The sequence below is a fragment of the Lagenorhynchus albirostris genome, chromosome 4, assembly GCF_949774975.1.
Source record: "Lagenorhynchus albirostris chromosome 4, mLagAlb1.1, whole genome shotgun sequence".
NCBI lineage: Eukaryota > Metazoa > Chordata > Mammalia > Artiodactyla > Delphinidae > Lagenorhynchus > Lagenorhynchus albirostris.
The window spans coordinates 148,201,554-148,225,225 of record NC_083098.1 but is presented as its reverse complement, the minus strand read 5'-3'; the positions used below and the strand labels follow the sequence as shown (position 1 = coordinate 148,225,225).

The window sequence follows — 23,672 nt, the reverse complement described above, 5'->3', positions numbered from 1 at the left end:
TGCACAAAAATTGAGAATAAAATCAAAAGAAAACACACTGCCCTTTTTTTACTTGGTGGAGGACGCTCATTTGTGACCAACCGCAAAATCCTGCCAGAAAGGTCCAGGCTGTGAGAACAGCAGTGATCAGACGTGAGCGATCTGTGCAAAAATAATCTGTAATGAACGCTGCCCGGGAGCTGCTCTGAACCGCGCTGACGGACCAGCGCCTGTGGTCTGCCCAAGTCCTCCTGCGCCACTGAGGTTTCCTTCATGGGAGCCACCACATGCCTCCAAGGACCTAATTAATGGTTCTGAGCCGGGAAGAAAAGCGAGTCAGACCCAAATGGGACAATGCAAGACTCACGCTTGAAATGGGTCTTAAGTTACCTGATAGAAATTAAGGACCTTTAGCTCATAACGTGAGCTCCAAAGCCAATGTTTCCAGATACCGGAAACTCTTCCTGGCTGCAGCCTTGGCCAGAACTGCAAGGCCAAATGAGTTGTTCTAAGGCCGGTTCAAGATGCTGCCCTCTGCCAGCACCCCCGGCGGGGGTGGGGGGTGGGGGGCGAAGGACACGCCCACAAAACCTTCAGCTCACAGTGGCACCTGGTGGTGACAAGGGCCTGCGACTGGGGGCTCCTCCAGGTTCCCAGGGGGACCCAGTGCCAGCTACCCACCAACCTCAGGATACCCCAGGGGGTGTGCACCACCACGCACTCCAGCCTCACCTTAACTGAAAACGGCTGTACGCTGCTTCTCACCTTCTCCTCACGTTTGCAGATGAACTCATTTGACAAATAAACTGGGCTCTAAGCATAGGCAATGTGCTCCTGGCACAAAACTGGGAACAGCGACTTGACACCAGGCCTGGGGGTGAAAGGCCACAGCCACCAGGGGTGGAGTCTGCCGTCTGCTCAGGCACAAAGGCCTGAGGCCCCTGAACACCTAGCTGCACCCCAGCCTGGTCCTCAGGAGGCCACATCCCCTCCCTGGGGTCAAGGGGAGAACGTGCAGGAGGGCGATGGAGATCCAGGTCCCAACCGTAGAGGCATCAGGCCATCCCACCCCCACCATCTGCAAAGCCTGCCCCTCCCCTGCCCATCCAGGGGTCTGGGCCAGGCTCGGAGCGCAGAAGACGGAGCAGTGCTCACAACGCCTGGCCAGCTGGGTCTCCGCTACAGATGCATCCTTTGGCCTCCGCCACAGATACCCCGGCGCGGGCGACGGAGGTTCTGTGCATCCCGCCCGGTTTATGCACTGGTCACTGACTGGTTCTTCTGGAATCCCTCCCCACCCGCACCCCACATGACCTGAGAAGGTAGGAACACAACTGCTGAGTCTGAGTCCAGAAATCAAACAACCGAGGACAGTAAAGAGAAGTCAGAGAATCACACAGTACAGGAGGCTTTATTCATCCACACTGCTCCAGGGAAAAGCGGGCTCACTTTAATATGCTGTCCTCTTGGGCTGAAAGATTGGAAGGAAAACAGACGAGCCATTACACACTCGGGCCATCCAAAGGGCCCACTTTCGACGTTTGGTGTTAAACCACCCAGTATCTCACCCCGTGGTGGGCCTGGCTATGCTCTGCTGCCACTCCCATCCTAGGCCTTCCTTACCCCTGCCCGTCCTGACTGCAAGCTACCGCCACAGGCAGGGAGAGGCGAGCCTGGTTCTGGTCCTGGGGCCTCGCTGAGGGTGGCCGACAGTTCACGCCCAAGGCCTCACTAAAGGGAGTTAGCACCATGCACCCCCAACACCCACACCTGCTCTCCCTCCCACTCCCCCAGAAGAGGACCCAGGGGCCAGCAGGGACCAAGACAGCGGCCCTTCCCCTCCACTGTGGGGCTCATCTGGACCAGCAGCTGTTTCTGGAAATGCGGGTGGAGAACAAATCCATGAGGTTCGGCAACACGAGTACCTTCTGCCAATTCTCTCTCAATGCGCCTCTGCTCATCCTGCTGCTTCTTCTCCTCCGCTGCTATCCTCCTCTCCTCCTCTGCCCGGGGTTTCAGGTAATCTGTTAAAGGAAAGGGAAAGGGAGGGATGATATCAGTGAATTTTTCACCGACGCACTGAGTAAAAGGAATTCAGTGCACAAGCAAAGTCATCTTCAAGTGCACCGTGAACGCCAGAGGTACCTGTTTTACCTAGATATGCGTAAAGGCCTGACACTCACTCCTCAACAGAGAGCCCCACCCGGAGGGCAGCTACAGGGTCCCCGCTGCCACCCCGGGCGTCTTGCCGCCCCTCACTCAGGTCTCTGTGCTGCAAGGGGCTGCCCGACCAAACTACACGCCTGCCGCGGCGGCGCTCAAGGGTCCAGCCCGCTCGGGTTCCTGGGTCTGGCGCCTCCCGCCCTGGCCCCTCTCCTGCCCGGCACCCGGGACCCCGCACCGTCGTCGAGAAGCCCCGTGAGCGCCCCGTGGGCTGGGACGGCTTTATACGCCCGTGGTCACTCACCGTAGCGCTTGGCTCCGTAAACCACGCCGAGGAACAAGGCGGAGTAACGGCCGAGCTGCGGGGAAAGGGCGGTCAGGACCGGCGGAGCGGAACCGGGGTCCGGGGGCTTTCTCAGCCCGCGGGGGGTCCCGGGCGCGGGGGACGCGTGCGGGGAAGGGGGGGCTCGCACCCGCGGCGTCTGGGGCCGATGCGGGGGGCGGGGGAAAATCGCAGCCTCCGGGTCGGGGCGCGGGGCGGGGTGAGAGAGGGTTGGTTGTCCCGTCGAGCGGAGGCCGGGCCGGAGGTCTCGAGCTCCGCGGAGTCGCTCACGCGCGGGCCTACGCGGAGCCGAGCACCCGGCCGCGCCCGCGAAACCTGGTTCACCTTGATGAGCGGAGAGACCTGCACTGGCGGCACCATCTTGCCCGTGACCTTCGCGCCGGAAGCACAACGCGGACCGAGGAGGACGCTCCAAGGGCCCGGAAAACATTGGAGACGCAGACGCTCACCCGGGTGGGCGCATGCGCCGTCAGCAGCGAGAAGGCGCCGGAGCCTCCACCTGGCGGCCGGAGGGAGAACGGCGCGCGCACCCGTTAGCGGAGGGGTGACGTCACCAGGCGCGCGGCTCGCGACTGGCTCCGCATGCGCAGTGGCCCAGGCGGCACGTGCTGGTTCCCCAGAGTGGGTGCGACCCCTCCAGGCACTGACGTTTTCGGACCAGGTTGAGCACACATCGAGGCCCGCACACCACAAGTACAAATATTTGAAAAGTGTAAGTGCACATTAGAAAGTGCGAAATAGAGTTCTCGCTATCCTCCTTCCCTGGGCTGTCCCGCCCCGCCCACTGCTGCAGTGCGGCCCCAGCCACACCGAGGCTAGTCCAGGCCCGCAGCAGCCCCAGGCCAGCCCAGAGGACAGCCCAGGAAGGGGCTCGAGGCTCTGGGCAGGGAATCCGGGGTCCGGCTACAAAATGTAACCTGAGTGCAGGCTGGCTCCCAGCAGAGAGGCGTGGCCGTGGCCGGCCCCTCTGGACTCACAGGCCAGGCCGACCATGTGGCCTCCGAGTCGCTTCCCGGGACCGCACTGCCTGGGGTGCCCCCTCCTGCCACCCCTACCCCCGGTCCCAGACCCAGCCCCCCGGCAGAGCTAGAGTTTCCTCACCCTAGGAGCCTCTCCAGCAGAAGGGGGCTCAGGTCTTCCTGAGAAGGCCACCCTAGCAGAACCTGCTCCCTGGGTCTCCCCGACTCCGGCCCTCAGGATCATGGAGCCCCAAGCGTCAAGGTTCACATCAGACAGGTCCTCGCTCACTTCTGCTGCCCTCTGTTGGGGAGGCAGGGGTTGCACTGGTGGGGTACGCTGGCACCCTCAGAGGAGACTGTCTCCCCCAGATCTGTGGTCAGCCCCAGCGAAGACACAGCTGACCAAGACCGGGTGTGCAAAGAGGCTGCCCAGAGGTGGGCAGTGGTGGCCGGACAGCCTCCCAACTGAGCCTGCTGTGCTGACACACAGTTCCCATGGCAACGGGGCTTGGGGGTCTGGTGGTAGGACCACCCATGCCTTGGGCCCTGTGCTGCTCCAGGCATAAACTCCCGGAGAACCAGGGCTCGGGGCTCACAAGCATCCCTGCTCCACTGCTAGGAGAGATCACTTCCGATTCTAAAGAGAAGAGAATGCAGGGCACACAGAATGTGCTCGGTAAATCTGCCCAAGGGGAAGCCCCTCGGCAGCCACCGGGGCCTGAGCAGACCCTGCTCCGTCTCCATTTGCTGGGGAGTCCTGGCTCTGGGCCTTCCACTGGGAAGCTAGTAAATCACCTGTGCCGTTTCCTGGGCTGGGAGTGGGAACGCCAAGGCGGATCCTACAGGGCAGCTGGGCTCTTTTCTGAACCCTCTGAGGACTGCTGCCTGACACCCGTCCTCTGTGGCCTCTGCGGGGCCTGGGGTGGGGGGAGGGCCTCTTGACCCGCCCCCTCCCCACTCATTCCTTCCCAAGGAAGCTGTAGGCACACATTGACTCCACAAGGCACAAAGTAACCCTCCTCCACCGCCCACATGCTGTGTCAATGCTGAGCACCACCCCTCCACCTGCATCTCGCCCTGGAGCAGCCGGGCAGATGACCTCAGGTGGCAAATGTGTTTTCCCTTCCCTGGATTTTAAAATAAACCAGACTCCTCAGCAACTCCTTTTTCCAGAATCAAAAATAAATTTCTCTGGGGCTGAAGGTGGGGCCAGAGTGCTGGTGGGGGGACCACATACCAGTAGCTTCCACGGTGCCGGGGGGAGTGGCGGCCAGTGGAGGGCACGCACAGGCCCAGGAACACAAGCTTACGGAAACCGCCCAAGGAAGACCCCTGAAGCCGGGGAGACCCACATTGGCCCGGAGTCCTTCCTGGGGACTGCGGGGTGGGGTCGGGGCGGGGACATCCAACCTGGCTCAGGACGCAGGGGCCGCCTGCTGACACCCCTGCACCTGTCAGGGCAGCTGTCCGTGCTGAGTCCCAATATTCTCCCAGGAGCCAGGCTCTGCGGCTATCTTTAGAGCTGTGCTCAGACAGGCCAGCCACAGGACACCTCCCCAGGGGCTCAGCTAGCCTCCTCCGGCCCTCCCCAAGCCTGGGCCTCCTGAGCACAGACCCCACGGGCCTACCCCTCTCTCGGTGTGTTGTTCCCCACTCCCGCAGCCCAGCCAAGGTCCGTCCCGGCGTCGCACCCAGACCCGCCTGGCTGGGAGTGATGGGGTCACCGCGCAGCCCAGGCCCAGGTGTCCCACATCGGTCACACGTTAGCCCTCCAGGGGTCCTCCAGACAGAGCCCCCAGGAGCCCCCAGGTCCCTCCAGGCAGGTCACGCATCCCCAGCCAGGTTCCTCAAATGGTGAGCTGGCCCTGGGATCGCGGATGGCTGCACCTCAGCAGCACCACGTGGCGGAGAGTGTGTGCCCCTCGCCTTCCAGCCGCAGCAGGTGCTGTGTGGCTCGGAGATGTGCCCCTGAGGACCCCCACCCAGTGACTGCAGCTCATCCCAACCCCACCCAGACCTGGCCCCGGAGGCTCAGAAAACTTGTTCTCCAGGTATGAAACCACCGTGGAATCCCATCTGCCCACTTCATCCACCCACTGGCCTCCTCCTCCTGTTCGGCCTGCAGACCCACCACCCCCACCCCTTCCTGCCACTAACTCTGCACTTCCCCACCATCGAGGACCAGGGCATCTTCTCCCTGACTTTGTGGTGGCCCCCAACATCTGGTACCAACAGCGGGCACCTGGGCCAGGTCCCCTCCCCAGACTCTGCCCCTGGGGCCATGCTGTAGCAGGAAGATCTGGCTGAGTGCTGGGCCCAGCCCAGCCCACATGGGCCATCCTCCATCCCAGAAATGTCATCCCCCTCTGAGGTCCAGGCAAGGAGCTCCCTGCCGTGGGGACAGGAGGGCTGGCCCCAGGGCTGGGGTCAGGGCCTGGGACGTCTCTGCCACCAAGGCGGGGAGGCAAGGGCAGACAGACATACTCGGGGAGCGCTTGCTGACTGGCCACCAGGGTCATTCACAGTAACTGTGTGCAAGTCTGGGAAAGGTGCCCCTTGCTCTGGTTCCCGCAGTCCCCAGGCCCTTGACCCATGTGCAGGTCACCCCAGAGATGCACAGAACACAGACTCCAGGGTAGGGGGCAGGTGGGGAGGTGCCTGAAGGCCGGGGGCCTATTGGGCCAGCAGGATGGGGGCGTCTGACCCACTGCTGGCTGCCAAAGCTCGCTCTGCAGTTGTCCAGTCCCCCGGGTAGCCCTGAGCCTGTCCTTGTAGGGAGTGGCAGCCGGAGTCTGAGCTGTCCTGGGGGACTGGGTAAGAGCTTAAGACGGACGACCTCAGCAGGGAGGGCACAGACCATCGCATCAGGCAGACCCGGGCATGGTGAGTGTGCTGCGTGTACACACACGAGTGTGTCTGTACCTGATGTGCGTGTGGGACCGTGTGGATGGGTGTGTGTGCACGTGTCACGTGCATGAGTGTGTTTTGCCTGAGTACGTGTGCACACAAGTTGAGTTTGTGCACACGTGTGAGGGTCTGTGTGTGCTGGGGTTTGGGGGAGATCTGTGCCCTGTGAAAGCCCTGGTGACAGCCTGGGGCTGGAAAGTGGGGGTCCTGGCCTTCACCCTAGTGGGACCCCCAGAACAAGCCCTTCCACCTTCTGGCCGCCGGCACGGTTCATTGCTCCCTGTTCCTCCCGGCTGGACTGCAGACTGAGCAGGGCATAGTTCAGGGTGAACCCTGCACGGGTCCCTCTGACCATGCCAAGTACCTGCAGCTGCCCCAGCCCAGGGACACGGGCTTGGGGCCCCCTGGAGCCCCAAATGCCACGGTGCACCCGTCCTCTGCATTGAGTCTCCCCAAATGCCTGGCTGCCCCCAAGGAGACCCTCGGGCAGGCTGGGGGACCCTGAGCCTTGGTGTTCTCATCTCAGGCCAGCAGGAAGGCCAAGAAGAAGGAGGGGGGGGCCCTGCGGGCCCAGAGGGCGTCATCCAATGTCTTCTCCAACTTTGAGCAGACCCAGATCCAGGAGTTCAAGGAGGTGAGGCCCTGCTCTTGTACCGGGAACCCCTCCACCCAGAAGCTCATACCTGAGGGGTCCCCTGGGAAGTGTAATGCAGGTGACAAGACCCTCGATCCAGAGCCAGGAAAGGGGGCGCAGCCCAGTGAACCTGGCCTCGGTTCCAGGCGTTCACACTCATGGACCAGAACCGAGACGGCTTCATTGACAAGGAGGACCTGAAGGACACCTACGCCTCCCTGGGTATGTGCCCTGGGGGCAGAACTCCAGCACAGCACCCCGACTCCCCTGCCCTCCGGCTCCAGTCCCAGAGCCTCGCTCCGCTCCTGGGCCTTAAAGCCTGACCTGACTTCCCGTGGGCTCTGGGGAGGAGGGGGCCTCTCCTGGGGAGAAATTCCCCTCTAGTTTGACCAGGGCGGGCAGAGGGCATCACGGGGTGGGTGGCACAACCCAAGCATGGGCGTCCCAGAGCGGGAGATGGTAAAGAGCTCGAGGAAGGCGCTGCTGCCCCTGCGCGGGGCAGGCTGGCACTCCCACCCCCGGCACGGTCAGGAGGCCCAGGAGTGCAGCTGGGAGAGGACACAGAGCCCCCCCAGAGGCTCGTTCTTCGCAGGCAGCACGGCCCAGCCTGCGGCCCTGCCTCCCTCCCCCCCTGGGGACGGCTGTCCTCAGCCTGAGGCGGCCCTGCCCTTGGAGCTGGGGGGGCAGGCTGGTTTCTACCTGGGGGGTGCCCCCTCACACCCAGGTAACAGATCACAGGCCTTCCGGCTCCTCTCCCCCACTCAGTCCCCCTCCCAGGGCTGGGGTGTGGGGCTCTGCTGACCCTCAGAACCTGTATCCATCCACCACGCCTGGGCCAAGGGTGCGGCACTGGCTCACCTCCCTCTCTCCGGGCGTCCCATCTTTGTTCTGGGGTTGCCTGGAGAATGATGGAGGGGGGTGGCCCCGTGGGGCACCTATTCGGACCACAAGGCAGCCAGGGCAGGCGACACTCCTGCCCTGAGACCCCCACCCCCACCCTGACGTCTGCAACAGGCAAAACCAACGTCAAGGATGAGGAGCTGGACGCCATGCTCAGGGAGGCCTCGGGGCCCATCAACTTCACCATGTTCCTGAACATGTTTGGGGAGAAGCTGAGCGGTGAGTGTGGGCCAGCCCGCAGGTCTGCCAGCGCAGCGTGTGCGCTTACGTTGTTCCAAGCACTTAGAGAGCCACACGTCTCACATAAAAACCCAAATCTGCAGATCCCTTGAAAAGCCCCAGGACCTGGCATTCCGGGACCCACATCTGTGGGGCCTGTCAGCCCCCCAGGGTGGGTGAGCTGACAGCCCAGACCCAACTCTTCACCCACTGATGGGGGCCTCTGTCCCTCATTGAGAACTCACCCAGCTCTGGGCCTAGCGGGACCCAAGGGACCCTGAGAACAGTACCGCTGGGGTGGGAGCTGAGGGTCTCCCAGGTGCTCAGAGTGGGAAGGCCATTCAGGGCACTGAGTGGGCGAGGGCGTGGACCCCAAGTTGCCCAGGACTCAAGGCCTCCTGTGGGCAGGCACGGATGCCGAGGAGACCATCCTCAACGCATTCAAGATGCTGGACCCCGACGGCAAAGGCAGCATCAACAAGGACTAGTGAGTGTGGCCGCAGGCGCCCGGGCGCCACCAGGGTAGGAGGGGTGCCAACCGCCCCACCCCGCTTTCAGGGTACCCGAGGGCCGGATCAGCCCTACCCACACGGGGCCAGTGGTCACTGCCATTCAGACCATCGCTGGGTCTTTAGCCCCTCTGGGGGCTACTTCAGCCAGGCACCGTGAACGGACCTATTCGGTGCGCCAGGCACTGGCCCCCAGGGGCGTGGGGGTCAGGGAAGGCTACCTGTGGGCCCCCCCCCACCCCACCCCAGTGCCCAGGACTCACCCGGAGCCAGGCTCCCAAGAGGCACCTGCCCTGTGAGCGGGTGGGATTGAAGGGGGGCACACCCACCTCGGAGCAGCCCTGTCCCCCCATGTGGACCCGTTACGGGGCCCCCCCGGGGCCACCCCTCCAGTCAGGGCCATGCCTGCTCTGGAGCAGCCTAATCTGGCCCCTCCCTCCTGTCCTCAGCATCCGGCGGCTGCTGGTGTCCCAGGCCGACAAGATGACGGCTGAGGAGGTCTGTCCCCTCACCCCACCCCACCTCCGTCCCCAAGGCCCTCTGTGAAGCCCAAGCATGGCTCTCGGGGCTCTGGGGGCTCAGGAGGGGGATGTGCCTCAGCCCCAGAGGCTGCAGCCTTGGGGAGGGTAGGATGCCCGGTGTCCAGGAAGGGAGACACCCGCCCCGGCCCCAACCCTTGCTCTGCAGGGTCTCCCCCCACTTCCTTCCCCGCAAGCACAGAAACAAGACAGAGCCTGGAGTCCAGTTCCTGTAATTAGTTCACCTGCTGGCTGCGGCCTCGGGGACCCTCCCACTCCCTCCCACCCCTGCCTGGGCCTCACGACCCCCACCAAACTCGCAGGTTGACCAGATGTTCCAGTTCTCCACCATCGACGCTGCAGGCAACCTGGACTACAAGGCACTGAGCTACGTGCTCACCCACGGGGAGGCGGAGTGAGGGCCACCCCTCCCCCACTGGGCCGCGGCCAGTTCAATAAACGCGAACCCACAAACCGGCCTGCAAGTGTCTCTTTCGGGGGCAGAAGGTGCCCCCCTGGGGGTGGGAGTGTCCGTGGGGGCAGAAGGGTCTTCAGGGGGTGGGAGCATCTGCGTGGGGCCCACCCTCTGCTTCCGGCCCAGCCGGGCCCCACCTGCTCTCCCCACCTGTGCTAGCGCCTGGCTGGGGGGCTGCTCATTCAGGGCTCAGCAGAGGTTGAGCATGGCTCCGGGATAGGCTCCTTCAAGGAAGGCCTTCCCCACACCTGTCCACTCCAGACTCAGCCATGCTGGGGCCCTCAGGATCCCCAGCCCACTCAGCGCCCCTCAGCCGTGCCCCCGGGCCAGGCCGGCCTGCCCATACGCGGCCCCTGCCCCAGCCACCCTGGGTCTGGCCTGGCCGCTGGAGCGCCCCGCCTGGTCAGCGGCCTCTTGCCTCCACAGCGGCAGCTCTCCTTGCTACAGCCACAGGGAGTCCCCTGGGCCGGCCTGCCTGTGTTCGAGGACCCCGGGCCCCCCGGATGCTGACACCGTCCCGGCCTCAGGCGTGACTGGTGTAGCCGAGGGGACCAGGGCCTGCCTCTCCCGGCCGCCCCCTCACGGCCCCAGGCCCGCTTCTCATCACACCAGCTGCTCCCCGGCCTCTGGTCCGCTGCAGGGGCCCCATGACGTCTCGGAGGACTCCCAGGGGGAGGGAGGCGGAGCCAGGGTCACTGGCTCCAGGAGGGGCTGCTGGGGCCCGTGGGGGTGGGGGGGCCGCGGCAGGGCCTCGGGGGTGGCCGCCGAGCTTGCTGGGCGCACGTCTTCCTGGACGGAGGGGCTGCGTCGGCCTCGGCCTGCAGGCGCCGGTATGGGGTGTGCAGGAAGAGCACCCCAAAGCAGCTGAAAAGGACGCACAGGCCGGCCACCAGCAACGCGGACTTCGGGGGGCCGTGGCCCAGCTCTGCCGAGGCTCCCCAAGTGCCAGAGTGCCCCCCCGGGTGCAGGGGACACCGAACCCCACTAACCATGACCTCAGAGTGACCCCGGGGACAGATCCTGTCCCAGCCCCAAGGGGCCCCAAAGGTGGGTTCACAGTCATGAGCCCCGAGGTCACCGCACCGGGTCTGGGGACGAGGGCGTGCAACCATCTCTCTGGTGGCGACCCCACTCCTGTCTCTCACACTCTGTCTCTGTCTTTGTCATTCTCACTGTCTGACTCTCCCTGTCTCTCTTTTATCTCATTTCAAAACCAGTCACATAGGGGTTAGAGGTTGAGCTCTCGTAAGGGCCTCAGGGCTGCTCCCACCAGGCTGAGCCTGAGGTTCGGCCTGTTGCCCTCTGACCCCACCCGACCCCCCCAACCCCCGCCGTGGGTGCCCTGCACCCGCCGACCAAGGGCAGCGGAAGTCGCCAAGAGGTGCACGGAGGGGAGATTTCCAGGGCTGGGTGGGGGCCGACCTGCTGGTCTGCGCCCTCGGAGCCCCACAGGCTGCGGCCCTCACCCTTCAGGCCAGCGGGTCCTGGCCGTCCCGGCAGGTGGAGAAGGATAGCTCCACGCGGCGCATGGTCAAGGAGGCCAGCAGCGCCATGCTGAGCACACCCTCGGGCTGCCTGCACAGCCACGAGGCCCACAGCCCTGCCCGGAGCAGTGCCCCGGCACCCGTAGTCATCCCAAGGGCAGGGCGCTGCTCTGGTCACCGTGGGCCCTGCGGCCAGCCCAGGCCAGCACACGGCAGGCGCTCAGGTCACCTGCTGTGTGGCCTGGGGTGGGGTGAGGGGAGGCTGTCTGGGTCCCCAGGGCAGTGTTGGGGGATGGGCACTCACCCCAGCACGAGGACCAGGCCCGTGGCCCACCCTCACCCACAGGGAAGGAGCGCTCGACAGCCAGCTGCACGGTGACAGGCGCCGCTGAGAAGCAAAGAGCCCAAGCGGCGAGCAGGTGGCGGCCAGCTGGGACCCCTGGGGGCAGTGAGCCGCACAGACGGATGCGGCAGGAGTCAGACGTGCCACAGCCCTAGACGCCCAGACCCTGCCAGGCCCTGCACCTGGGGGACGGGGCAGTGCCCAGGGTCAGAGTGGGTCTGGATGTCCGTTACGGCCGACCTGCCAACTCCCCCACCCCGGGGCACCCCACTTTGACTCGTGCAAGGTGGTCTCGGCTCAGAGGACTCTCACCGGGGCAAAGGCCATGCAGACCAGAGATGTCAGGCAGAGGCCGATCCTGACAGCTCCAGTGAAATGCTCGGTCCGGTCCACGTACAGGCCAAGAGGCAGTGCCCCCAAGACCCCAAACGCAATGAAGAGAGCCCCGCAGAGGCCTGCAAATTCCTGGAGGAGAGGAGGCGGGGGCACCCTGTCATCTGGGGCCAGGAGGAGGCCCTCACCCTTAGGATGTACGCCGTCACCGGGGAGCCCACGGCAGGGTCACTGAACGGAGCCTGAGGCCCAGGCAGGCTGCCACAGAAGGCATGGCTGCACCACTGGCTGGGGGAAGAGGTGTCCTCCCCGGAGGCGCCATTTCCCTGCGCTACCCCCAGCCAGGAACTCAACAATTGCTAGAGAAAGGGCCTGCCTACTGCAGACACCCCTCAGTGCCGGCCACCCCTGAAAAGCTGGGAACACGAGAGGCCCGAACCCCACACCCAGGGCTGATGCAGACAGTGGAGGGCGCGGCCAGAGGTGCTATGAGCAGAGCAAGGCCCCCTCCTCTGCATCTCCAATATCAGCGGGTCCCCCAGGGCTGGGGTGGCTGGGGCATGGCGGAAAGCGCCACACGAAATCCCAGTGGAACACACTTGGGCTCTGCCAGCACCCCCTCCCCACGGCCACCACCCCGCTGTCTGCAGACACAAATTTTCACACAGCATCTCAGTAGCGCCCACATCACCCCGTCCAAGTGTGGAAACCCAGCGCCTGGGGAGGTCGTGGGCCATTCCACAGCCACCAGCGGGAGAGCAGCGGCAGAAGAGAGCCTGTGGGGTGACAGGCCCCCAAAGCTCCGTCCTGCCGCGGGGCCCCCAGGGCAGGGCCGGCACCCGTGCTGGAGTGTCCGTTCACGCAGAGGATCTGCTGCAGGAGGGACGAGAAGCTGGAGCAGATGCCGATGCTGCCCCCAAAGCACGCGGCTAGGGGCCAGGATGATGTAGGCCTGTTCCCTGCGAGCTAAAGGGGAGGGGCTGCTCAGCCCAGGAGCTCCAGCAGCACAGCCAGAGGCTCCCGGGGCAGCCCCGCCCATTCCCCTCCCCCGCCCTGGGATCCCACAGCACACGCGCGGCACTGACCACTCCAGCCCCGCTAGGAACTTCTGTGCGGTGGATGGACAGCCCCCGCGGAGGGCGGGGCGGGGCGGGGCGGGGGGCGTGCTCTCCCAGACGCAAGCAGGGGCCAGCAGGGGTGATGTAGACGCCCAGCTGCCGGGAGGGTACGCACTAATGCACACGCGTGTGGCTGCCTCACGCCCGCTGCTCCAGGCTCCTTGCCGGCTACCCCCACAGGTCATCCCCAGGTGGACGTCGGCAAGCCCCAGGGCTGTGCTGGGGCTGCTCTGCTTTGCCGCATTTGGAAACCCAGCTTTCAAAATACCACCCAAAGATGACTGCAACACCGACAGCCTCAGCTCAGCCCTCTCCGGGAGCTCCACCCAACGGCCACCTGGAACCCCCTCCCACCTCTGTGAATGACCCCAACACTCGCCCAGCTGGAAGCCCCTCTCACCTCGGCACACCTCCAAAGCCCCAGCCCTGAGCCTGCCCCACTGCCCCACCCGATCAAAGCCCTGGCTCTCTCCCTGGACACTCGGCACACCCTTGGCTCTCCGAGTCATTCTGGACCAGATGGAGTCACTCTCCCCTCAGACGCCCCCGAGGTGTCCATCACGCCAGTGCTTTGCCACCTGGGCTGACCCTTCCCGCCACCCTCCCCTTGCTCAGCGGACGCACTGGCCTCTGGCTGCAGGCCCCACCCGTCAGCCTCACGTCCACCTCAGAGCCTGCTGGTCCCTCATCTCCCTCCCTCGCCCCCCACATCTCCCTCCCTCGCCCCCCTCATCTCCCTCCCTCGCCCCCCTCATCTCCCTCCATCGCCCCCCACATCTCCCTCCCTCGCCCCCCTCATCTCCCTCCCTCGCCCCCCTCATCTCCCTCCCTCGCCCCCCACATCTCCCTCCCTCGCCCCCCACATCTCCCTCCCTCGCCCCCATCTCCCTCCCTCGCCCCCCACATCTCCCTCCCTCGCCCCCCTCATCTCCCTCCATCGCCCCCCTCATCTCCCTCCCTCGCCCCCCACAAACGCTTCCTTCTGCGCCAGCCGGCCTCTCGCCTCTCCGGAGCTGTCTCCCTGCCAAGGAAACCGCCGAACATCCCAGTCCCTGGAGCTGTGCCTGATGCTGGGAAGGTGCCCAGTACTTGCATACTTGCACATGAGGAAACCCCACATGCATGGAGTGCAACCCATGTGTGACCGCAGAAGGTGGCAAGTGCACACTCACACAGACAGGTGTGGACGCACGAGCCCGCCACTACGGCACTCATGTGCACACACGCACTAGCGCACTCAGCCCATAAACGTACACACACATGCAAACACGTAGCCATTCATGCACACCGACACACTCTACACCATACACACGGGTACACACACATGCACACAAACACATGTGCATGCATGCACACACACACTCACATGCGCACACTCTTGAGCTCCCTCACCATCAAGGGGATGTCCTCCTCCTTCACCAGGGTGGGAGACAGCGGGCTGGCCACCAGGATGCCCAGGGGGTTTGCTGAATGGACGGGGACATGTGTCAGCTCAGAGTGGCAGGCTGGTCCCCAGCCCCCAGGAGGAGTCCCCATCCTCCAAGAGCGGGGAGCGCAGAGGTGCCGGGCCACGTGCTAAGCCAGCGGGGACGTCGGCCTCACCCCCGGGACTCACACACAGTGCCGATCACGTTGGCTGTGGCTCTCTGGTGCTCGGGAAACCACAGGCGGCCCGCTTGGCTGGAGAGATGACCAGGGTCTGGGCGAGGGCACAGAGGCTCTGCCCACCCGTGAGGAGAGCAAATGGGTTCTGGCGGCTGGTGATCATGCAGGGCTGGGAGCGGATCCCTCTCCCCGCAAAGTTCAGCCGCGCACACAGGACGGTCTGCAGGGCTGGGGTCAGAAGAGCTGCCCACCAGCCCAGACTCCCCCCTCCAGCACCGCAACCTCCACCCACCATGCAATGGCTGGGGACCCGGATCTAGGGAGGAGGCGACGGCTCTCGAGCCCACACTCGGGGACCCCGCCCATCCCAGAGCGGGCCCCGGTGTGGGGTCCGACTCACCACCCAGCGGAGCCCAGCAGAGTCCAGAACCCAGACGGCCACCACGCCGAATGGGATGGACACCACCAGGTAGGCCAGTGAGAGCCAGCTGATCTGCTCGGTGGAGAGGAGGAAGTGCTGGCTGACCGTGTCGGCCACGGGTGCGAAGCTGGGCCACAGCTGCAGACACAGGCCGGCACCAGCCCAGGAGGCACTACAGACACCACGACTGCCTGCTGTCCTGCGCGTGGCTGGCTGGTCTGTGGGAGGAAAAGGCCCAGTGGTCCTGTCAGGGCCAGGTTTTCTCCCGGTCATGCCAGAGGGAAGGCACGGAGCGGGGGCTCAGCCAGCACGCCCGGGCCGCAGACCAGCAGCCTCTCTGCAGGCGTGGTCCCAGAGGCAGACAGAGGCCACAACCTGGCTGGAGCCTGCAGGACAGCAAGTCCACCCCAGGATTGACCCTCCAAGGAGAAGGCCCGAGGGCTGTCAGCAGAAGAGAGGTGGCCACCGTGTGGGGGCGGGAGGGGGCACCTAGACTGGGTGCAGCCAGAGCTGGAGCACGGGAGAGGGCCCCCGCCCCCAGCCATGTGCATGCGTAGTTTGCCCAGATGGGCCAGGCAGAGGAGCACACTGGGGGCCACTCAGCGGACACGCAGTGCCTGTGGGGGACACCCAGGTGGAGGGAGGGGGAGGCAGGCCCGGCTTGGCCCAGAGATGCAGGTGTCGCAAAACAAGCCCGTGAGCGCTCCAGCTCGGCGGACCCAGCAACACAGAGCTCGCCCCGGGCCAGGTTCCCCACAGTGGAGGCTCCGAGATCCAGGCTTCCTAACCCAGACGGAGCTCTGACCACAAGGCCTCACGCGACACCGAGCTTAGGCAACAGCTGCCTTTCCTTCCCTTTCTTCAGGACAGAGCCGGGCGCAGATCTCCCAGGTTTAGGAAGAGCTCCGCGCAGGCCCAGCTGCTTCCCGCCCGGCCTGATCCAGCGGCGAGAAAGCCACACCTGCCCTGCTGAGCAGCCAAGCTCATCCTCCCTCGCCAGCCTCGCCCCATCCTCCTTCCTCCCAGAGCTTGTGGCCGGAGGGGCAGAGACAGCGACGTGGGGACAACTGTTTGCCCCCATTGCACGACATTTCCCTTCCACCTGTTCCCAGCCTGCCAGGTGCCCCCGCACGTCCTTTGAGAACGCTGGCGGCCGCCCCACACACTGGCTCTCACCCAGACCTCACTGCAAGCACAGCCCCACCGGCCCTTCACACTGCCCCTCAGAACCCGAGGGCCCTGCTCATCTGGCCGCAAAGGGAGTAAGCAAGGGGCCACGCGGACTTGGCCAGGGCACACCTGGTGGTCCCTGCTCCCTGTCGTGACCACGCAGAGATCATGACAATTCCCGGTGAGATTCTTGTTTGTTCCATAATGACTTGTGAACGAGAGAAGTTCAGTGGGACAGCCGCGGTGTCCAAGGGCCTTCTCAGGGCCGCCCGATGCCTGTCCACACCCAGACTCCTCAGAGCAGCTCAGGGGGCTGGGGGAGACCGCTGCTCTGCATTCTCAGACCAATGCACCCCAACCAGTTCTGGCTTTACAGCGTCTAGACACAGGGACGTGGTGAGTCCTGCAGAGAAAAGAGGCTTCTGGAGTCCCGGCAGACCCCAGGCCCAGGCTGCAGAGGCCACCTGTCCCAGCATGGGGCCAGCCAGCAAGGAGAGGAGGGAAAAGGCCCCAGGAAGTCTGGAATGGCATCCAAGAGGGGCTGCCACCCGAGAAGCTCTCCGAGGCGGGGTCCTCCCGCCTCGCCTGACACCTCTCCTCCTCTCGGTCTCTGCTTCTGACTGTCCCTCGGCCGCCTGGCGCCTCCCTGAGCTGTGGGTCCCGCTGCCACCTGCAGCTCCGCACTGCGTGATTGTGGCCACCCAAGGCTGCCCAACCAGTCCCTGGGATCCTGAGGGAGGCCAAGCGATGTTCCTTCAGGCAGACGCGGCAGCACAGGAGAGGGGAGCCCAGGGAGCCGGTGCGGGCAGCACTGCAGCCTGGTCCCCGGGGAAGGCAGCCACTGGGGTCAGCTTTGGGAAGCGCGTGCAGATAGATGCCTGCCCAGGGCCCCGTCCAGGGCTGGAAGGGAGGAGAGAGGTCCACCGGCTGAGCCCGGCAGGCAGCGTGTGATGGGCTGGGCAGAGCGACTGGGGCCTCAGGGGTGAGTCTGGGGGAGAAGCAGATAAGGAGAGCTGGGTCCCTGGAACTGGCAGACCGGTTCTCACTGCCTGCTTCTCTGGTCTCAGGGGCTGTGATGATGAACACAGTCCCAGACAACAGTGGGGACAGTTCCAGAACAGGTGACGGGTCACTGCAGACCCCAGCTGGGTAGCTATGAAGAGAACGGTTGGGCAGGTAAGGAAGGCCTCCTGTGAGGGACCTTGGAACCGAGTCAGAAACCCAAGGAGGGCATCCAGGGCACAGGTAAGGGGGTGGGGAGGGCAAGGGCCAGAGCCAGATGCCAAGGCCTGTGCCAGGGGTTTTGCTTTGCAGAAGGGGGGGGCACCGCTGGAGGAGACCTTCTTGGCTGTGGACGGTGACCCCCTCCTGTGGCAGGAGAGGGATCCTTTCCAAACCAGCGAGGGTCGCAGGACCCAGACGCAGCCCCCGCGAGGGCAGACACAAGCCCCGTTCTCCCCGCTCAGCCGCGGCCAGGGAAGGGCTTCTCCGCGCCTGTCCCACCCTGAGGTGGCCGGCGGCCCCGCCCCCGCGCTCCCGCCGTCCCGCAGGTCCCGAGAGGTGGAGGGTCGGTCCCAGACTGGCCGCAACCGGGTTCTCACTGTCCGATTCTCCGGAGAGCCGGCGGCCGGCGAGCACCGGGACGCTGGCGGGTGCGAGGAGCGCGAGCCCTTGGGCGCGGCAGTCGGGGCTCAGCGGGGTCCCGGCCTCGGCTCGCAGCCCCGAGCCCCGAGCCCCGAGCCCCGTACCGTGGCGTTGGAGCAGCGGCCTCGCCAGGCCTGCCTCCCCGCCTCCCTGATCAGCAGCAGGAAGGCGCGGCGGTGCGCGCAGGGCCGGTTGCCCGCCAGCACGCCCCGGGCGGAGTCGCGGCGCCCCTGGGCCAGGCCACCGCCCGCCTCGCCGTCGCCGCCGCGCCCTGGCTGCCGGCTTTCGGAGCCGCGCGTGGGCTGGGACCGCCCTCGGAGGCGGGGTCGGGCAGGGGTCACCACCCCGCCGGCGGAAGAGGGACGATTCAGAAGCTGGATCTTCCCCCGTCGGCCGGGACAGAAGGCGGCCGCAGAAACAAGAACAGGGTGCCCTGGCAGGGGCCAAGCAGGGCCGCGGCCTCTGTGTGCTCCCAGCGGTGAAGGCGCCCACGCGGCGGGTGCAGGACAGGGCGCCGGGAAGTCACCGCTCCGAGGGGGTGGCCCACACTTCCTGGAAGGTGTTGTGGAAAGATCCTTACCCCCCCCGCCCCCCCCCCACCCCGGCCAATGCCTGAGGTCCAAACAAGTCACAAGGAGCAGCAGAAGGCCGGCCTGGAAGAGGAGGCTGGGGTCAGTTTGCAAAGCGCCTCGAATCCGCACTAGTCATTAGACTCAGCCCGGTAGGGCAGAGGTGGTCCCGGCAGAGGAAGGAGGGCGGGGCCCCCTGTCCCCCGACAGGGGAAGGGCTGTGCCTTCGCCCAGGGCGGGGGGCAGGCGGCCTCTCCCGCCTGGTTAGTATCTGCAGTTTACAGCTGAGAAAACAGCTGGGGCCGAGCTAGGAGATGTAGGTTTCTGTGCGCTGGAAGGGAGGGAGGAGGGAGGTACCACCTTGTCCCTCTTCCACAAGAGCTCCCCTGTGGGCACAGGAAGTCTCTTGTCCAGCTTCCTCCCTCCCCCGAGGTCCACCTTGGACTCCTCTCCATGGCTCCCCTAGTATTACTCCTCCTGAGGGCACCTGTGTAGCCCCCTGTGTGGGGCTGACATAAATGGACGTGATGCTGCCTTGTGCTCTCCGCCTCTGTGATGCTCCAGCTCTGCTGTGGGACTCCCCTCCCCACCCAGAGGGCTCTTATGCGGAGGCAGCACAGAACAATCAGTCACATGTCTATACACCAATTTGGAACGTGTGGAAACCAAAATTAAAGACACATACCATTTACAATCATGTCAAAGAAACTTAAATGCTTGGGTGTAAACAGCAAAGTGTACACAGGACTTGTATGCTAAAAATTATGCAACGGTAATGAAAGAAACCAATAAAGACGTAAAAAAAATGGAGAGAGACACCATTTTCATGGATCAGAGAACTCAGCACAGTGAAGATGTCAAGTCTTCTCAGAGTGACCTGTAGGTGTAACAATTGTTATCAAAGGGTTATTGTAGACGTAGACTGGGAGAAAATATTTGCAAACCATGTACCCCACGAAGGACTGGTATCCGGAGTATATAAAGAGCGCTCCAAACTCAACAACAAAACACATGTCCAATTAGATAGTGGGCAAAAGCGGTCAAGGGGCCTGTGTCTGTATCGTGACTGTGGTGTGGATACACGGACCCGCACACGTGATACACTCGTGTCAGGTACACACACACATACACACACAGCAAATGCAAGTGAAACGAGAAATCTTAAAAAGATCATGGATTACATCAGCAACTGTGTTATGGCTGTGATAGAGTACATCTGTGTTTTGCAAGATGTTACTTTTGGGGGAAACTGGGCAAAGTGTACAAGGAATCTTGGTATTATTTCTTACAACTGCATTTGAACCTATAATTATCTCAAAATAAGAAGCTTAACTTTTAAAACTTACATAATGTGGAAAGTACATTCATTTGGAAACAATGACTTTTTCTACTCACATTTAATGAAAGAGTTTTGTTTAAATTCTGGACAACTATCTTTACCATAAGCATCTACACTGTTCAGGTTTTGACTCAAGCTGTACCGGCACCCACACAAGTGTCCTTCTGCACCTGGAACCCACGTGCACATCTCTGGAACCATCACAGCTTGGAGGTACATACCCTTTAGTGATCTCCGCACAAAACCACCTTGCATCTTACTGCCGAAAATCATCTTTAAAGGCTTGTTTAAAATAACATACAACGCACACAATTATGACTAAATCTGTTTCAATTTCTTTTTTTCCTTTTTTCTTAACCAAATATAGGCTCCGATCAGCATCCCACTCTGCCATTAACTGAAGCTTTTTCAGGCTGATGTGTCCTCCTTAAACTGCCTCCTGCTCGTGATTAGGCAGCTGAGGGGCGTCTCTTTGCCAAGATTGCAGCAAAGGCAGCACGTCTTTGCTGAGGATGATATTGGAGAAGAAAGCTCACCTTCCAAGAGGCGCTGCCTCATCCGTTTGTTTGGTGTTTACTTGGTTTTTATCTTCTCCCCTCAGGAGAAGACCAGCTACTCGGGGGGCAGGAATCAGTCTGTCCACACCCGAATCCCTGGGGCAGGGCGGGGCCGGCATGCGGTTGTGGCTGAGAGTGGACTGTGTGGGGTGGGCGCGCTTTCTGCCTTGTGCCCCCCTCCGTAGCCCCTGCGTCTCCAGGCCCCGGCCAGCCTGGCAGGTTCTCGGACGGGGCCCACTTCTCCAGAGCGCACCCCTGAGGCGGAGCCGGCCAGACCGTCTGGTCCCGAAGCACAGCGTCCCTCCCAGAGTCTAAGCCTTTACTGCTTCCCAGGTCCCCAGCTGCTGAAGGCCACACACCCCAGCACCACCTGACAGGGAGGTGAGTAAGCAAATCAGCATCTGGATTCTCCACCGCATCAAAATGACGTGACTTCAGCCTTATCCGTGTGGGAGGCCGAGCAGGGAATCTGTCCACTGAACACACTTGACAAACCTGCACCAGACCATGAGCCTATCTACTCAAACAAAGGAGCGCTCTGGCCACTGTGGCCTGTGTGCAGTCGGCTCTCCCCGAGAGAAGCCCTTAGGGTGGCGGCTCCCCACTACCCACGTCTGCCCCTCTGTCTTCCCCCAGCATAGCTGGGGAAGGTCAGCACGGGCTTACATACACCCCAAGGTCCTGGCAACAAGTATCCGCGACCCAACTTGCTGCCCCTTCGCACTGGGGAGCCTGTGACCCCATCCACCCACACTTTCCAGAACCATTCAGCCTTTGAAGAAGCAGGGGCTTCTTGTGTGTGTGTGTGTGTGTGTGTGTGTGTGTGTGTGTGTGTGTGTGTGTATAAAGAAGATGGACAACTTTTTGTATGTGCAAGATGTGAGGTCGTATTGTTGGGGCGGGGAGAAAGAGAGAGAGGGAGGGAGAGAGAGGGAGGGGGAGAGGGAGGGGGAGAGGGAGGAGAGGGAGGGAGGGAGAGAGAGGGAGGGAGAGAGAGGGAGGGAGGGAGAGAGAGGGAGGGGGAGAGAGGGAGTGGGAGAGGGAGGGAGGGGAGAGGGAGGGGGAGAGGGAGGGGAGAGGGAGGGGGAGAGGGAGGGGGAGAGGGAGGGGAGAGGGAGGGGAGAGGAAGGGGGGAGAGGAAGGGGGAGAGGAAGGGGAGAGGGAGGGGGAGAGGGAGGGAGAGAGAGAGGGATGGGAGAGGGAGGGAGAGGGAGGGAGAGAGAGGGAGGGAGAGAGAGGGAGGGAGAGAGATAAAGGGAGAGAGGGAGGGGGAGAGAGGGAGGGGGAGAAGGAGGGGGGTATGTAATGTCGTGCGTGGCCTGATGTCCATCTATTTCGTGTGTGTGTTATTAGATGGTATCCAGTGTGTGGTCACGGTGTTTTATGTAAGGCTGTGTGGCTAGTGGTTAGTAAGGTATGTGTGGTGTGAGATGGGTTTTGTCTTTTGTGTGTATATATGGAGTAGAAAGTTTACCTAATTTTTCTGCCTGAATGGAAAAAATGGGCATCTTGTTCTTTGGTGTAAGATGCGTGTGTTAGGTCAGAAACCGTGAAGGGTCTGAGACTGCTCTCTCTGCAGCTAACAAGGTGGCCCGGCACAGTCTCCCACGTGTGCATCTGCAGGATCGCGACCCCCGGGTCAGAGGCAGAGTGTTGGTTCCCGGCAGCCGCAGCGATGCGCCGGAGCAGCTCCTCCCCGTCGTCTCCACGGGCATGCAGGTGGCACCCACGCCCGCAGAGGGGTGTGTTTCAGAAGAATCCTGAAATTAGGAAACTCTGATCTTATACAGGACTGCTGGGGACCTCCCCATCCCGCCTTCCAGAGAGAGAAACCTTCTCTTTACTCTGAAATGTAAGCAAATCTTCTCCCAGTGGGGACATTCCTGTCTGCCCCGGAATGTCTCTGAGACGAACCTTCTTGACTTGGCTGTAAACGACCTTGCTCTGAGAGCCTGGACCTCGCAGAAGCAGAGGCGTGAGATGTTCACGGAGAACTGCTTCCCAACAGCATCTATTGTTTAAAAATACTTCAAGATGGGTGTCAAATTTTCTATGTGTGGATATGGCGCGATAAATCTTTTAGCATTGTGTTCTGAGCTGGAAAAGTATGGTGTGTGTGTGTGTGTGTGTGTGTGTGTGTGTGTGACATGAGTGACTAATTTATTTGTTTAAAATGTGAGGTGGGTGTCTAGCTTTTTTCTCTATATGGCTGAAATTAGTATCTCATTTTTCTGTCTACTGTGTGGCATGATATTTTGTGTATGGTATGAGACAGTTACCAAATTTTCTGGTATATATCGGGAATAGGTATCTATTTGTGTGTGTGCTGTAAGTTGAATATCTAATATTTTGTATATGATATGAAGTTGATATCTCATTTTTTGTATGTATGGTGAGAGAGGGTATCTAATTTTTCATATATGTGTTTTTGAGATGGATATCTGTTTTGTGTATTGCGTGAGATGGTCATTTATGTATATCTTTGTGTGTATTTATGGTGTGAGTTATCTAATTTTAATTTTTCCATGGAGATAAGCATGTAGCACTTTCATTTTCATCAGTTCTAAATATTTTGTACTTTCCTTTGTAATTCTCTTTTTTAAATAACAGCTTTATTGAGATACAATCCTCATGTCATGTAATTCACCCATTTAATGTGTAAATTAAATCGATTTGAGTATATTTGCATATATATGCAGCTATCACTATGATCAACTCTAGAGCATTTTCTCACCCCCGAAAGGAGCCCTGTCCTCATTAGCAGGCTCTCCCCAGTCCCCCCAGCATTCCAGCCCCTGGCAGTCACTAATCTGCCTTCTGTCTCTTCAACTGGCCGATTCTAGATAATTCATTTAAGTAGAATCATAACATGTGGTCTTTTGTGACTGTCTTCTTTCACTGAGTGTAACGTTTTCAAGGTTCATCCATGTTTATGCATGTGTTAGTACTTCCTTTCTTTTTGTTGCCAAATAATGTTTCATTGTATGGATGGACCACATTTTGTTTATCCATTCATCAGTTGATGGACATTGGGTTATTTCCATCTTGAGGCTGTTATCAATAATGCTGCTATGGACAGTTATATGCCAGTTTGGGGCAGACATTTGCTTTCGTTTCTCTTGGGTCTGTAGGTGTGGAACTGCTGGGTTATATGCTAACGTCACATTTAATTTTTTCTGAGGAACTGCCAGACCCTTCCAAAGCAGCTGCACCATTTTACATTCCCACCAGCAATGCCTGAGGAGTCCAATTCATCTCCATCCTTGGCAACGTTTGTTTTTGCCTGTCTTTTTGATTCTAGCCATCCTAGTGGGTGTGAAGTGGTATCTTGTGGTTTTGATTTGCGCTTCCCTGATGGCTAATGATGTTGAGCATCTTTTCATGTGCTTATTGGCCATTTGTGCATCTTCTTTAGAGAAATATCTATTCAGATAATTTGTTCATTTAAAAAATTTATTTATTTAATTTATTTACTTTTGGCTG

General features: G+C 61.5%; 3 protein-coding genes across 5 annotated transcripts; 1 reads left to right on the top strand and 2 right to left on the bottom strand.

The window, feature by feature from the left end:
- Positions 1 to 1,371: 1,371 nt before the first annotated feature.
- On the bottom strand, positions 1,372 to 2,950 carry ATP5ME (ATP synthase membrane subunit e). The gene is made up of 4 exons (XM_060148989.1): positions 2,810 to 2,950; positions 2,447 to 2,501; positions 1,905 to 2,003; positions 1,372 to 1,450 (listed from the first exon to the last, which is right to left on the bottom strand). The coding sequence occupies exons 1-4, from the start codon at positions 2,843 to 2,845 to the stop codon at positions 1,425 to 1,427; spliced, it is 216 nt and encodes a 71-aa protein (XP_060004972.1). The 5' UTR covers positions 2,846 to 2,950; the 3' UTR covers positions 1,372 to 1,424.
- A 3,287-nt stretch (positions 2,951 to 6,237) lies between these two features.
- MYL5 (myosin light chain 5) lies at positions 6,238 to 9,605 on the top strand. 3 transcript variants are annotated; one of them, XM_060148985.1, is made up of 7 exons: positions 6,238 to 6,327; positions 6,878 to 6,985; positions 7,132 to 7,207; positions 8,000 to 8,104; positions 8,513 to 8,591; positions 9,063 to 9,111; positions 9,334 to 9,473. In XM_060148985.1, the coding sequence occupies exons 1-7, from the start codon at positions 6,325 to 6,327 to the stop codon at positions 9,457 to 9,459; spliced, it is 546 nt and encodes a 181-aa protein (XP_060004968.1). In that variant the 5' UTR covers positions 6,238 to 6,324; the 3' UTR covers positions 9,460 to 9,473. The 3 variants fall into 3 exon arrangements, with proteins under 3 accessions (XP_060004968.1, XP_060004970.1, XP_060004969.1); XM_060148987.1 differs by having other exon boundaries at positions 6,247 to 6,327; positions 9,329 to 9,447; XM_060148986.1 differs by having other exon boundaries at positions 6,275 to 6,327; positions 9,455 to 9,605.
- Positions 9,606 to 10,298: 693 nt separating this feature from the next.
- SLC49A3 (solute carrier family 49 member 3) lies at positions 10,299 to 20,190 on the bottom strand. Its single transcript, XM_060147072.1, is given in 13 exon segments — positions 10,299 to 10,754; positions 11,082 to 11,181; positions 11,395 to 11,422; positions 11,425 to 11,487; positions 11,490 to 11,529; positions 11,731 to 11,888; positions 12,600 to 12,732; positions 14,277 to 14,350; positions 14,500 to 14,553; positions 14,556 to 14,709; positions 14,890 to 15,048; positions 17,829 to 18,157; positions 20,169 to 20,190. Coding segments are annotated over 13 exon segments (1,770 nt in total).
- Between the last annotated feature and the right edge of the window lie 3,482 nt (positions 20,191 to 23,672).